This window comes from Microcaecilia unicolor, chromosome 7, assembly GCF_901765095.1.
Source record: "Microcaecilia unicolor chromosome 7, aMicUni1.1, whole genome shotgun sequence".
Taxonomy (NCBI): Eukaryota; Metazoa; Chordata; class Amphibia; order Gymnophiona; family Siphonopidae; genus Microcaecilia; species Microcaecilia unicolor.
The window spans coordinates 267,138,154-267,153,143 of NC_044037.1; the positions used below are offsets into that span (position 1 = coordinate 267,138,154).

General features: G+C 41.7%; 1 protein-coding gene across 3 annotated transcripts in view; it reads left to right on the top strand.

Annotated features, from left to right (window-relative positions):
* DARS1 (aspartyl-tRNA synthetase 1) overlaps nt 1-14,990 on the top strand; it is a 155,890-nt gene that overhangs the window by 74,780 nt on the left and 66,120 nt on the right. For all 3 annotated transcript variants that reach the window (XM_030209906.1, XM_030209909.1, XM_030209910.1), the window contains exons 7-8: nt 7,142-7,244; nt 9,969-10,049. In XM_030209906.1, coding sequence (XP_030065766.1) covers nt 7,142-7,244; nt 9,969-10,049 — 184 coding nt within the window. The remainder of the gene's footprint in view (nt 1-7,141; nt 7,245-9,968; nt 10,050-14,990) is intronic.

Consider the following 14,990-nt stretch of genomic DNA (forward strand, 5'->3'; position numbering starts at 1 on the left):
ACCTGCATGCGCTGTCATGGACCTGCGTATGACATCTGAGGCTGGCACGTAATATTTTTAATGATGTCTTTTGAGGGTGGGAGGGGGTTAGTGACCACTGGGGGGGAGGGGAGTAAGGGGATGTCATCCCCGATTCCCTCCAGTGGTCATCTGGTCATTTCAGGCACCTTTTTGTGCCTTATTCATAATAACACGTCCGGGTGAAAACGTCCCAAGTGTTAGTCATGGACGCCTCTGCTTTTTTTCCATTATGGCTCAAAGACATCCAAGTCTTAGGAACACCCAAGTCCCACCTTCACCACACCTCCAATACGCCCCCTTGAGATTTGGACGTCCTTGCGACGGACTTTCACTAGAGATGTCCAAAATCGGGTTTCAATTATACCAATTTGGACATCTCTGAGAGATGGACGTCCAAGTACCGATTTATGTCGGAAGATGGACGTCCATCTCTTTCGAAAATGAGCCTGATAGTCTATTAAGGCCAAACATGTCAGTCTGTAAAATTAACTGCACTACATATGTTTCTAACAGTATGTAAATATGCTTGTTTAATCCTTCAGATTGGTAATGACAAGAGTTCAGTTAGTTCTCAAAGGAATGCTTTTCTATTAACCTCCACCTTCTTCTGTAACAAAAACACATAGATCTGAATGCTTAATTTACTAGTCTCTTAAACTATAATCTCTGAGCTTGGCTACTTTTCAGAAACCGCAGGGTGATCGTCTGCTTTGCTTGCTTTTCTTTTGGTATTGTTTTGTTTGTCCCCGGTCTTTCTTCCATAAGGACTGTGCTTTCCTTAAAAAGGGAGTGGAGGAGTGGCCTAGTGGCTAGGGTGGTGGACTTTGGTCCTGGGGAACTGAGGAACTGAGTTCGATTCCCACTTCAGCCACAGGCAGCTCCTTGTGACTCTGGGCAAGTCACTTAACTCTCCATTGCCCCATGTAAGCTGCATTGAGCCTACCATAAGTGGGAAAGCGCGGGGTACAAATGTAACAAAAATAAAATAGATACTATTGGAGATTCTACATGGAATGTTGCTACTATTGGAGATTCTACATGGAATGTTGCTATTCCACTAGCAACATTCCATGTAGAAGCCTGCGCGGCCACATTGGTGATCTGCAAGGGCTGACTTCTACATGGAATGTTGCTAGTGGAATAGCAACTTTCCATGTAGAATCTCAAATAGTAGCAACAGTGGAGGAGTAGCCTAGTGGTTAGGGTGGTGGACTTTGGTCCTGGGGAACTGAGGAGGAACTGAGTTCAATTCCCACTTCAGGCACAGGCAGCTCCTTGTGACTCGTGGCAAGTCACTTAACCCTCCATTGCCCCATGTAAGCTGCATTGAGCCTGCCATGAGTGGGAAAGCGCGGGGTACAAATGTAACAAAAAAAAATCATGCTCATGATGATCTCAGCAAAAAGTTCTAGTTTTGTGTCTCTCTTACTGTTAATAATTGTAGAGGGACTGGTGTTCAAAATGATTTATGAGATTAACTTAAGCTCATAAATCATTTGTTTTAAAACTGTACCCTATCTTCTGCATAACATTTTGGTTGGACATCAGAGCAATATAGAATTTCAGGTTTTTATAAAGTTTTTTGGAGGGTTTGTTTAACAGAAAGTTAATTTTTTTTTTAACTTTGGCAATAATTGTAGTGTAATCGTGTCTCCAGAGGGCATTAATCTTCCATATTCTGCTGGCTCTCAGTTTTCAACCAAAATGCCAAGAAGGGCTTATTCTTCACTTCAAGTTCAGATTTTACACTTAATGTAAACCAAAAGGCTGAGAAACAGTGAGAGTATTATAGGTAGCACAGGCATAACAATTGGTCTCTTGGGAGGCTGTGCGTGACTGATAATTATGTTCATCCAATTACTGTGCCATATATATATATAGCAAAGTTATGTTTGAAGCCACTGTGGCTTCATATAATTTAACCAGTACAGCTAGTAGCCCCCACCATTATTGTGAGGGGCATGAACTTGAATCCTGTACATAGTTTCATTATGCATTCTTCCCATAGTGCAGTCACAGATGTGTTCTATCTCTTCTGGGAATTATGTAACAGTAGATTATTATACTTCTATCAAGTGTTTGGTCAGTATCTGATGGCATGTGAGAAAAGGGGGATTTGGAGGTGCTGCTTTGTTGACAGATTAGGAGAAGGTTAGTCTTAGAGGCTTATAAATAAGGGAGACAAAATATTTGGAATTAATCTCTCTGTCTAATTGGAAATATGGTCATTCCAATAATGTGTAGCTCTGCACTTGTGGGAGAGAAGGTTATAGGGCAGTTATGAATAGGACAGCAGTTAGTTAATATTGTCTGTGTCAAACTTCTGGGTAATATGTATTTTTATTCTTTCCAGTTCAAAAGAATGATGGAAAGAAATTGCACATAGAACTTCAAAAATATCTGTCCAAGGGTTAAGTAACTGAAAACTTAATGGACCAAGATCAAATTTGACATGGGGAGGAGGGGGAGATGCATGAGGACAGATCAGATTGGAGGTTCCAGAGAAAAAAGTCCACCAAAAAATGACCCAGTGCATTTCTATGGAAGAGGGAGTTAAAATATGTGCAGCATTGGGACATAGTTGGTAAGGAATTTGCCTTTTAAATATTCCTCTCTTCTCTCCTAGCTTCAGTCACAGAGCCAACACAGAAACACACACATAAATAGAAATGCAGATACATATAGTCACAAATGCATGCACACACACACACACATACATGTAGATGGAGACATACATAGCACACAGAAGCAGAGGAGTTGGAAATTATTCCATGATGCGTGCTGACCCTACCACACCAACCTACACCCCACCCCCATACCACAACACCCTTGTCAGGCTGGCTTTTAGTGATTCAGATACGTTTCATTTTCTTGGTTGTAAATTCTGCTGCAAAACCTTGTGATTGTACCGTATAGCTTTCTCAGTAAGTACCATGTAGTTTGCTGCTGAAAGTGGCCAAGAAGCATAGCAATATCTGTTGCCTTGTCACTGTGGCATCCAGTGGTTTAAATGTTTGATGCATTCTTTGAAATGTGTTTAAAGTGATATCTAATGGATATTTTTTCAAGTTAGGTTTCATTTTATTATTATTATTTATTTAGATTTTGCTCACACCTTTTTCAGTAGTAGCTCAAGGTGACTTACATTCAGGTACACTGGATATTTCTCTGTCCCAGGAGAGACTCACAATCTAAGTTTGTACCTGAGGCAATGGAGGGTTAAGTGAGTTGCCCAAGATCACAAGGAGCAGCAGTGGGATTTGAACCGGCCACCTCTGGATTTTAAAACCACTCACTAACCACTAGGCCACTCCTCCACTCCTTATTCCTTCCAAACCCACAACAATGTTTTGGTACCACTCCAAAACCTCCCCTCCCCTTGTTTTTTTCAGGTCACTTAATCATACACATGCAGTGCAGGTATAAACGTTTACATACACAAAGGGGTTTTGTTTATTTACTAAGTTATAGACAGTTTATACAACTAGAAAGAATTCCATTAGCCACCTTTTCTCACTTGTTTAAATTTTATAGGGCCAGTGAAAATGTGTACCATCTTTATATTGAGTACCTGTTTAAATGTGTGAGCACATTTCTGCCTCTAGATAACTTTCTCTGATCTCATAGCACCTTTCTTGTTGATTTAAAATGAAAATAAAATGTCACTAATCTGATTTTAAGATCTCAGAATGCTGACTTTCAGTGAGTGAACTAGTCTCCCGCTGGAACAAATCTTATAAATTTTAGTTCTCTAAGGACACAGAGGACATCAGATTACCACAAATGGGTAACGTCATCCAGTGGAGCCCCAGCACAGATGCTTCTCCGTGTTCTAATTTCTATAAGCTTTTGGCAGCTCCGACCACGCATGCGCACGTACCTTCCCGCATGCCTCAGCTGTGCGAGACCAGGCAGTTGTCTTTTTTTCCACAGAACTGAGAGGACCTTTTTTTAATGTGCTCAGCGCGAGTTTCTATGAAAATCTATGAAAAACCCATAGATGCGAGACGCCAATTCTGCGCAACTCTAGTCTAGATTGTTCCGAGTGATTTTGAGTACCACAAGCTCCCTGAAGAGACAATCGGATATTTGGTTACAAAAACGTTCTCAATACATTTTATCTACAAGTTGTTCTATACGTCAATTAGAAACTTCTGATGTAGAATTTGAGTAAGACACTTTGTATGGTGAGAAGACTCCTGACGGAGGCCTCACTGGCCGAAACACAGCTGTGTCGAGTCCTATTCTCCTTTACTCTGCATTATTTTTATGGTCAATAAAGATTTTTAGGTTTCATATTTTTGAAGTGTCGTCTTTTATATACAATTTTTATTATTTTTTTGTTTTTTTAGTCCTCTTCACTGTTTTGTCTACTAGAGAAAATTGTAAACCACTTAGGTCTAGGCGGTATATAAATACTGAAAAATAATAAAGATGCAAGTGATGAATTAGACCACACTACTTCTAATGTAGATGGTTATGATGATAAAGTATTCTTCGCTATACGGAAGTCAAGTGTTTCAGTCAGAGATTCCTTTGATCAATATCTGCTGCAGACCCAGGAGCAAATGAACAGAACTCCAATGCTGTAGAGCAGTGTTTCCCAAGTCCAGTCCTGGAGTACCCCTTGCCAGTCAGGTTTTCAGGATATCCACAATGAATATGCATGAACTTGATTTGCATACACTGCCTCCATTATATACAAATCTTTTTCATGCATTTTCATTGTGGATATCCAGAAAACCTGACTGGCAAGGGGTACTCCAGAACTGGACTTGGGAAACAGTGCTGTAGAGAACAGCGCCAGAAAATACCAGCTGTCACAAGGAAAACAAAATACCACACGCTATTAGTGTTGAGCATTGGATGTTAAAGGGGAGAGACATTCCTGGCACATGACCACAGGAGTGGTACAGTAGGCACAGCTCTTGTGCACATGCCCAGTCAACAGGTTCTGCAGATACTGGGCTCTGTTGTGCCCCTTATGCCTGGAGACTTTTCACGGACTCCCAGCCCGATAGGGGAGGAAGTCTGGGGATTGAAGCGATGAGGAGCAGAAACTGCTTGGGCAGCAGAATTGGTGTGGGGAGGTGTGCCATGCAGCCTTCCTCCATGCATGGTTACAAGTTCAAACCCTCAGAAAACAACTTTATAGCAGTGGCATAGCCAGAAATGAATTTTTGGGAAGGGACAAACTCAAGCAAACCGGTCTTGCTAACCTACCAACAGCTTGGAGCTGTTATAATGTTTTTGTTTTTGTTACATTTGTACCCCACGGTTTCCCACTCATGGCAGGCTCAATGCGGCTTACATGGGGCAATGGAGGGTTTAAGTGACTTGCCCAGAGTCACAAGGAGCTGCCTGTGCCTGAAGTGAGAATCAAACTCAGTTCCTCAGTTCCCCAGGACCAAAGTCCACCACCCTAACCACTAGGCCACTCCTCTCCACTCCACTCCAGCGTATTTATTTAGATTTTGCCCATACCTTTTCAGTAGTAGCTCAAGGAGAGCTATATTCAGGTACACTGGGTATTTCTCTGTCCCTGGAGGGCACGCAATCTAAGTTTGTACCTGAGGCAATGGAGGGTTAAGTGAGTTGCCCAAGATTACAAGGAGCAGCAGTGGGATTTGAAGGAGCCACCTCTGGATGTCAAGATGGATGCTCTAACCACTAGGCCATTTCTCCACTCCACTGTTGGTAGGTTTTAGTCATCAGGACATGGGGTTTTGTGCGCCGCTTCTTTGAGCATTGGCCTCATTTGAATACTAACAAGTTCATTTGCATAGGGCTTTCAGCCACTGCTTCCATGCACAGTAAAAGCAGCTCCAAAAGAGTTTGTGCACTAGATGCACATTAACGTTTCATTTAGACTGGCAAAAACTAGTCTAATTGAAACGTTGCAAACACGGTTTGCTTTCAGCATCCCCCCACCCCACCCCACCCCCCAGTCAGAAGACATCAGTAATATTGCAGCAGGCCTGATTTGAAGGAACTTTTATCAGACTGAATAATCCATATCCTTCTAGAGCAGTTTTTGAACACCTTTTTAGCTATGCTGGTTTAATAATGATTCACAAGCACACTCGTATGAATGACGGTCATTTTCAAAATTTAGTTTTACTAAAAGAAAAAGTGAATTGAATTGTAGAATAATAAAATTGTTGGGTTAAAAATGTTTTCAGTTGTTGCATTCACTGTATTTATGGTACTTTTTACTCAAAAAGTATTATTAGGCATTGATTTTTTCACTTTCGCAAGTACATGAACAATACAGCCAGTAGGGCCCCCACCCCGGTGGGACAGCACTTCACAGAACCAGGACACTGTACCAGTGATTTCACAGTAAGAATACTGAAAGGTAACTTTAAAACCATACAAGAACCATACAACAGAAAGGACTTAACAAGGATCTGGGGTTCCTAGCGCATTATAAACCATAAAGCTGTATGTCTCTGTTGATCACCCCACCCCTCACCTATCCACACCCATGCTGTTAGAATATCAATGATATGCTTTGATGTCCCCATGCATACCTCCGACCCACCCCATCCTCCCACCCTGTCAGACTGTCATAGTAATGCTTGAATGTTTTCACTTATATACACTGTCAGCTAGCACATTTGCTTGTTTCCGATCTGACGAAGAAGGGCAACCTTCGAAAGCTAATCAAGAAATGTATTAAGTTATGTCCAATAAAAAAGGTATCATCTTATTTTCTTTTCCATGTTTTATTTTGTTTGATTTCTATTGATAATATATAGTGTGAAAATTAGGTGACATATATAATATTACCTACAAAATTATGCTTTGCAAACAGGAGAATAATTTAAAATCATGTGGCGTGCACGCTCTGCCCCATCTTAAGCACCCTCCTGGCAGTTAAACAGTACCAGTTATTCACTAGCAGATTCATTTTTAAAGCTTAATAAAAGCATAGATTTATGACTTTTGAAGCACTGCCATGCAACATTCTTTGTTCCTACTCCTTTCATGCCTTCTGGGCATTTATCTAAAAAAAGTCAAATGGGCCACAAGAGTGGGACGCAGAATTTCCAGTGTACAGTTGAATTATAGCTGAAATTAAATGTATTATTATTAAATGCATTGTCTTTACCAACAGTGTCAACAAAGAAAGCATTGTGGATGTAGAAGGTGTTGTGAGGAAAGTGGATCAGAAAATTGAGAGCTGTACTCAGCAAGACGTGGAGCTGCACGTTGAAAGGGTAATCCTACTGTATTTGAAATAAGAGCTGTATTCAGTTACTCTTCTGTCAATCTCAGGTTTGACTTGTTATTAAATAAAGCTCTTACTATTTATGGTAATGACCAACACGTTCATACTAACATGTTGCATAATAGTTTTTGTCAGCTATATCCGATTGTTTCTTGATTTCATTTTAACGTTTCTCTTAGGACTAACTTTTCCAAACAGGGTATGCTTTTGCTGTTTCCAAAAGGTTTTATTTCTTTTAAGCTCTCCAATCCATGACTGTCGTCTCTGGTTCATGGAGAAACTGTTTTTGCTTGGGATCTAAGGTTTAGTTAAACCTTGAAAGGTCACCTTTTTTGCTGGCTGTTAAGAGCTAGAACCTCACAGGGTTCCAACAGGGTAACACGTTTTTACAGTGACCAGAAGAAATAAATGCAGAGCTCAGGCTATGCGTGCAGAGCAGACAGGAAGGATCATTGTATATAATAGGATAGTCTTTGTCACGTTTTGTGTACAGGTTGCCTCTTCACACAAGCTACATAAAGAGCACGTCCTAAACTTTGCATGTTGTTGTCACAGTAAAGTAATTTAGTGCATAAGGGAAGGATTTTTAACCAGTGAGTTGAGCAGAAATGATCTGCAAGTCACTGAGTGCCAAAATAAGCCCTTTGGGGTCTCTGTGTGTGGCTAAAGTGACTTAAATAAAGGAAAGGGAAAGTGGATGGAATTTAATATACCGCCTTTCTGTGGTTAAAACAGAGAGGTTATCTATTTTGTACCTGAGGCAATGGAGGATTAAGCGACTTGCCAAGAGCCATAAGGAGCTGCAGTGGGGATCAAACCCAATTCCTCTGGTTCTTGGCCCACTGCACTAACCATTAGGCTACTTACTGCACTCCAGAAAGTGTTCAGGAAAAACTAATGCAACTGATGATCCACATAAGGGTCTCTTCCTATCAGAGTTCTCTACAACCAAGAAGATGTTCCACTCAATGTGGAAACTCAAACGCGTGAAACCATTCTTCCCGAGGGAAACATTTCGCAACCTGATACAATCTATGGTACTAAGCCACGCTGACTACTGCAATGGAATTTATGCGGGATGCAAAGAACAACTCATAAAAAAACTTCAGACCGCTCAAAACACAGCAGCCAGACTTATATTCGGAAAAACGCGATTCGAAAGCACCAAACCCCTCCAAGAAAAATTGCACTGATGCCCAATCAAAGAACGTATTGCTTTCAAAATCTGCACCCTGGTCCATAAAATTATCTATGGCGAAGCACCGGGATATATGACCGACCTCATAGACCTACTAACCAGAAACACAGTCAGATAACACGAACACACCTAAATCTCCATTACCCAAGCTGTAAAGGACTCAAATATAACTTATGCATCCAGCTTCTTCTACGTAAGCACACAATTATGGAATGCATTACCAAAAGCTGTGCAAACAACGTACCACCACCTTAACTTCCAAAAATTACTAAAGACCTACCTGTTCGGAAAGGCATACCCTCCCGACCCAACTTAAGTGCCTGAACCCTGCAACACAACGTAACCAAAGCTCGTAATGAACACTATATAACTCTGGAGGAGTGGCCTAGTGGTTAGGGTGGTGGCCTAGTGGTTAGGGTGGTGGACTTTGGTCGGAACTGAGTTCGATTCCCGGCACAGGCAGCTCCTTGTGACTCTGGGTAAGTCACTTAACCCTCCATTGCCTGCCGCATTGAGCCTGCCATGAGTGGGAAAAAGCACGGGGTACAAATGTAACAAAAAATATATAACTCTTCTTCTCTGCGATTCCCAATGTGATTGTAACATGTGAACCTATCTGACTATAACATCACTTTGTATTTGTTCTCTACCGGAGTTGGCGATCGCCTTCACGGTAGGTACCATGTAAGCCACATTGAGCCTGTAAATAGGTGGGAAAATGTGGGGTACAAATGTAACAAATAAATAAATGAAGTTGGGTCTCAAAAGAAATATAGGTAGGACAAGAGAAAAGCACCTTGTGGTCACAACCACAAACCAAAAGTACAAGTCAAAAGTGCAAAACAGGACAGCAAGAAGGCAGCATGCAGTGTATTTTTAAATTCACAGCATTTATGTTGTAAATGTGTCAACTTTTCATGTAGGATTTGAAATGAATCTTATCTTTTTACTGTTTAATGTGGGGAACCACAGCTCTACAATACTCAAAAAGTTTTTCGATAAGCCCTGAACTAGTTATTAAATCCTAAAGTAGAATTGGGAGAATACAGCATTCTCATACTAGTTCCTTAATACTACCTTATATTGCACTTACGACCAGATGTTCAAAAGGGTTTTCCCCATGTTGTTTCTGAGACAATCTCTTAGTACATCTGTCCATAGAATGTTAGGGTTATGAGAGTGCATGAGAAGATTGTGGCTCCTAAAAGTGTTAATGCTTAACAAAACCATTTATGTAGGTGGTCAACAACATTTTAGTTGCTCGTCTGTAAGCTCTTAGTATATTTACTCTACAAAAAAAAAAACATTTTAGAAAATATTATATTTATACGGTGCCTTGCTGATTTCGCCCAGGAGGGAAGACAGCATAAATAGCTTTTAAAAACATGATAAACATGATTTCAATCTGAACATTTCATGCAAACCAAATAACGTATATGACGAAAGTGTCTGTTTTGATTAAAGTTACCCACATGCTTGTGGTATTGCACTATTTCTGTTCTGTCTCACTTTCAGATCTATGTGATCAGCTTGGCTGAACCTCGTTTGCCTCTGCAGCTGGAAGATGCTATTCGGCCAGAAACAGAAGGAGAAGAGGTGAAGACCTTTAACCTTTTGCTACATATTCAATGTCTCTTATAAAGAAAAGCTTGAAAGCTACAACCGCTGCTGCCGTTAAGCAATGCTCTTGGCTATTGGGTGTGATACTTAAAATTGAAAAGATGTCATTTTATTTTGCCAAAAACAACGTAAATCCACTGAAAAATTAATTTTTTTAATATCTAGTTCACATTTTCTTTTCTTCTTCAAAGAAGGTAAAGACCCCTGGAGGTCAAGGAAATTCACTTACACCTTAATCATTTTTTTTCCATCATAGGAGAAAACCTGTAATCACTACAGTATATATCTTGCAAATTCAGTGAAGAGTGTTAAATTGAATTACATGCTTTAACAAGTTATGCAGCTTTTAAAAGAAAATTGAAACACATTCGCCCTTCTCGCATTAGCATACTTAGGCATATCTCTGTGGGGGACTTGGTGCGAATAGACTTGCTGAAGTGTTCTCAGAAATGTAGCAGTGTGTGGGTGCATGGGTTGAGTGAAGGAAATACGAAGTGTGAGTAGTGATTCAAGGTCTGTGTGAGGTGAGTAAGTATATCAGTGGTATGCTGTGTATATTTTTCTCTATGAGGAGAGTTTGCCACTTCCTTTGGGGGATGTATGTGTTTGTGTGCTTGGGTAGGGGGTCTGTGTGGCAGAGGAAATATGGGATGTGTATGTTCTGTGTTTATATGTTTGGTAGAAGTGAAATAGTTTACTGTAGTCTCTCTGTCTTAGAGACGGCTGACTGGATTTGGTAGGGTATAAATCAGTTTAAATAAATTAAAATGCGTGTTTGTGTCAAAGAAGTGTCTGAATATATATTTGGCTGTGGGTACATAGACTTCCATCCCCTTTTCCACTCTTCCTTGCCCTCCTGGATTCATCCCTGTCCCTCCCGCCCCTTGCACTCTCCCTCTACCTTTCCTGCCACACTCCACTCCCTGTCATCCTCCCTCTTGTACGTTTTCTTCCACTCCCCCCTTGTTCTGTGCCAGCTCCCTTTTCTCCTCCCCTTCCATTCTTCCCCATCTGTTGTTCACCCACTCCTATCTTCTGATGTTGTAATCTTGGCTGCGACCGTGGCTCTGTTGGTCTTCTCAAGCTATAGGGGATTGGGTCTCTGTATGCAGTATTCTGGACTTATGGCCCAGGCTTTTTATTGTTCCCATGTTGGCAGGATCCTTTCAGTGTGCTCATCCATTCTTCACATGACTCTCTCCCTCTTTGGGTGGAGAGCCTGACTTTCCCGCTATCCGGGATTTCTATCTTTTAGCGCAAGCTCCTTCCCTCTTCAGTGATGGGGCCTAATCTCCTCACTACCCGTGGCTTTACTGTTCTAGCATGTCTTCCTGTCTCCTTATACATCTGTTTCTTTGTATGTGCACAGAGGAACAGATGTGCATGGATGGACGGACAGACTGACAGTTTGACTCTTCCCAATTGGTGTTACTGCTTAAGCGAAAAGTTCTTTTATTTAAAAAAAAAAAGAAGAAGAAAATTGACTCTTCCTCTCCAAATGTTCCATTCTTAAACTGTTTTCTTCCATGCTGCTGCTGAACAGTCTGCCAGAGCCAAAACTGTCTAAAAATGTATTTGTTTGATTTTACATCATTAATTTTTCTTACCATGCCAAAGAAGCAGGCCAGTTCTGCTTCAGATGCAGACAGAAGATGTTTATTACTGACCATCACAAGGTTTGCTGTAATTGACTTTTGATTTAATAACCCCTTTTTCACATACAAGTCCAAGGCAAATCGGGAATCGGATACAGCCGGTAATGTAAATATCTATCCTAGAGGGTAGAGACTGACTGAATTTCAGTTTCGACTTGGGTACTGAAACACACATACACACACACACCTACACCTACCTCTCGTGGGCCATTCACCAATTCCGCCCTCTGCAGTGAGGTCATGTTTCATCAAGCTCCCCTCATTTCGGTGTCCTTTCTGTACGGTTTTCACATTGTTTTTATGCCATTGCCTCCCTTTTCTCTTAATTCCTCAATCAGGTTTTCAGCATTTCCTTAAGTTTCCTTTCTTTTTCTGCTATTCGCTGGGCCATCTTAAGCCTCTAGTATTCTATTACAGATATTTTTTCCAAAATTGTGCCATTTGATTTCACCTCAGCCATTTATCTCAACATGTCCCTTAAAACTCCTAGGGGTTTTAAGACATATACCCGCTTCAGCAGGATCACATCCCTCATGAGCACTCATAATTGGTGCCTGCAATGCCTGGGGTCCAACCATAATACTTTTTGTAAACTCTGTTTACAGATGTCAAGAAGAAAGCAATGTGAATGTATTTTTGACAAGGAGAAGTCCGGTCCATCGACTTAGGCAACACAATGTTCCTAGTGGCTCCAGGAGCTGCATCAGACACTGGGGATGCATCAACATCAAGAAGGCCTCTTCCTGCCTTGATATGAATCATTGGTAGTGGCCATCAGGAGTCCTCCAATCCGACCGAGAAGTGACCCCACCATGAGGGTTGCTCACCCTCCAAAGAATTGGAGTGGTTGTGCCAGTCTCCATTGAGCCAGAACCAGGCCATTGATTAGGCCTTGATGTCTTTCAAGGACATGGTCACACCAGCTGAGCCCTGGCCTTTACTGATGGCTCACCTTGAGAAGCAGATCCAGGCCACATTCTAGGAAAAGATGAGGCCTTTCCTGGCTTGACACAATGCAGAGGCATCGAGGGCTTCGCCATTAACTCCAGTGGAGCTTCAGCCCATTCTGGAAGTCCATGCCCTGCCTGCCACATGTATATACATGCTGGTGCCTCAAAGAGTGTCTGAGCCAGTGCACGTCGAGATGGTGTCACACTCCAGTTCCTCGGGGGGTGGGGGGAAGCTTTCTCAAGCACCAATGATCACCAGTTTCTCGGTGCCTCTATCCAGGGCCTGAAAAGCCTGCCAGCAGACAGGTAGACCCAGACTCGGACATCCAGGGAGGTTTATTTTTCTGAGTCTGGGGGCCTGAAAAAGCACCAGAGACCCTCTTGGAGGAAAGGTCCCTTGGTATCACTTCAGATCCCCTCCTCCATATGAAAAGAGAAAGTCCCCCCTGAGAGGTTCTCCTTTTCTGATTTTATTAGGGAGATGGCTAAGTCCCATTTGATTTGGTGACTGAGGATGAGCCCAGGGCTGAGTTGTTGGACATGCTTGAAATTGATGTCCTTCCGAAGGAAACTGTGACAGTGCCCGAGGACAGACTCCTTAAGAATGTACATCTAATACATAAGGAGGCCAACTCTATGTATATAGTCCAAAAGGCTCCTGGATTCAAGAAACTTCAGCTTCCTTACCATTCTATGGTAGTTTAATCCTCTTTTCAGAGCCAAGAGCTCCAGAACTCATTCCTTGATCCTCCCCCCCCCCCCCCCCCCCCAAGGAAGAAAGGCTCAGACTTTGGAATCTTTTGGAGAAAACATTTTCAGAATGCTAAGTTTGTCTTACCGCATGCATCCTTACCAGTTGTTAATGAGCACGTACTTGTTGAACATTGTGTACAGTGTGGCAGAGTTTACAAACACTCCATCACCAGAGAAGACTGCAGAGCTCTGCCAGCTAGTAACCAAGCAACAGGAATGTGGAAAGCATGTGGTCTAGGCAACCTGTGATGCTTTCAGAAAGGCATTCAGGGCCTTCGCCATGGATATTGTGCTGCACCACTTAACTGGCTGCGTACCTCAGACTTTGAACCTGTGGTTCAGAAGAAGCTGACAGAGGTTCTGTGCCAGGGTAACAGTCTTTCTGGTAAAAAGGTGGAGGGGATCACTGATCTCATCAAGAAGTGTTCTGAGGCCATCAAGTCACTATCCTGGCCCACTCCAGGCTTGACCCCCTCATCCAGGAGGTACTATGGTGGAGGGCAGCAGAGGACCTATTACTCTCAAAGGTATAGGCCTCCCCCTCTCAACCACCTCAGAATACTCTATTAAAACTCATAAGAATCGAAGGAACTATGATTTTCATAGCTGCTTATTGGTGGAAATGGATCTGGGAGCTAAATTAATTGAGAGCGTTGCCAACCCTAATCACACAGAATCAGGGAACTCTGTTGCACTCAAACATCAAGTCCTCCTTAGTCCTGGATGTTGAGAGGGTAAACATTCAGGTCACTGAATCTGCCCATGAAGGTTGCTCTCAATAATATGGTCATGTCTACTTGCTCCAAAGAGAAACTTTAGCACACAATTTTGTATTTGCAGCTGTTTTGGAGACTGAAAAAGTAGTTTATTAGGTAGAGAATTAGAATAGCCTATTCTTGAAATATCAAAAACATGAATTAAGATCTTCAAATCATGCATGTTCAATAGATACTTAACTGAGCAAATCCTGCACAGAGCAAAGAAGGCAGATTTTATTACAGATGAAATTTGAGGTGTAAAAGCAGGTGTAGTATCAAATTGAATTCCTAGTGAAGTAATTGATTTTCATAGTATAACTGGATCATTAATATGGTGAACCTAATCAGGCTCAGGTGAGGATATGGAGGTCCAGAATACTTCACATTTGATAGCCGGAGTTATCTAGTTGTGAGTCTTTAGTCAACCGTTAATGGCAGAAAGAGAGGGGTTAGATGATAAAACCCAAAGAATCAGGGTCATAAGCCACCAGTATCTGACCACCATCAGCATAAACATAAGGGACAAGAAAAATACTAAATCCAACTTCCTCCCAGTAGTCAACCATCCTTCCTAGGAGTTGACTTTCTTCATTCAAACTACTGGTAACTTGATATAAAAGTGAAGTAGCCCTATACGATGACACCGACATGGGAAGCCTCGCACATGTATGAATAACTGTACTAGAAACCTCGGTAAACTTCAAGAGCTAGTTTTCTCTTTCCACTGCACCAAGCTTCACAGGTTAGCAACTTGATGTTACTGTTGCTAAGGTAGGATTTTAAGAATGTTTGTTTTTATTT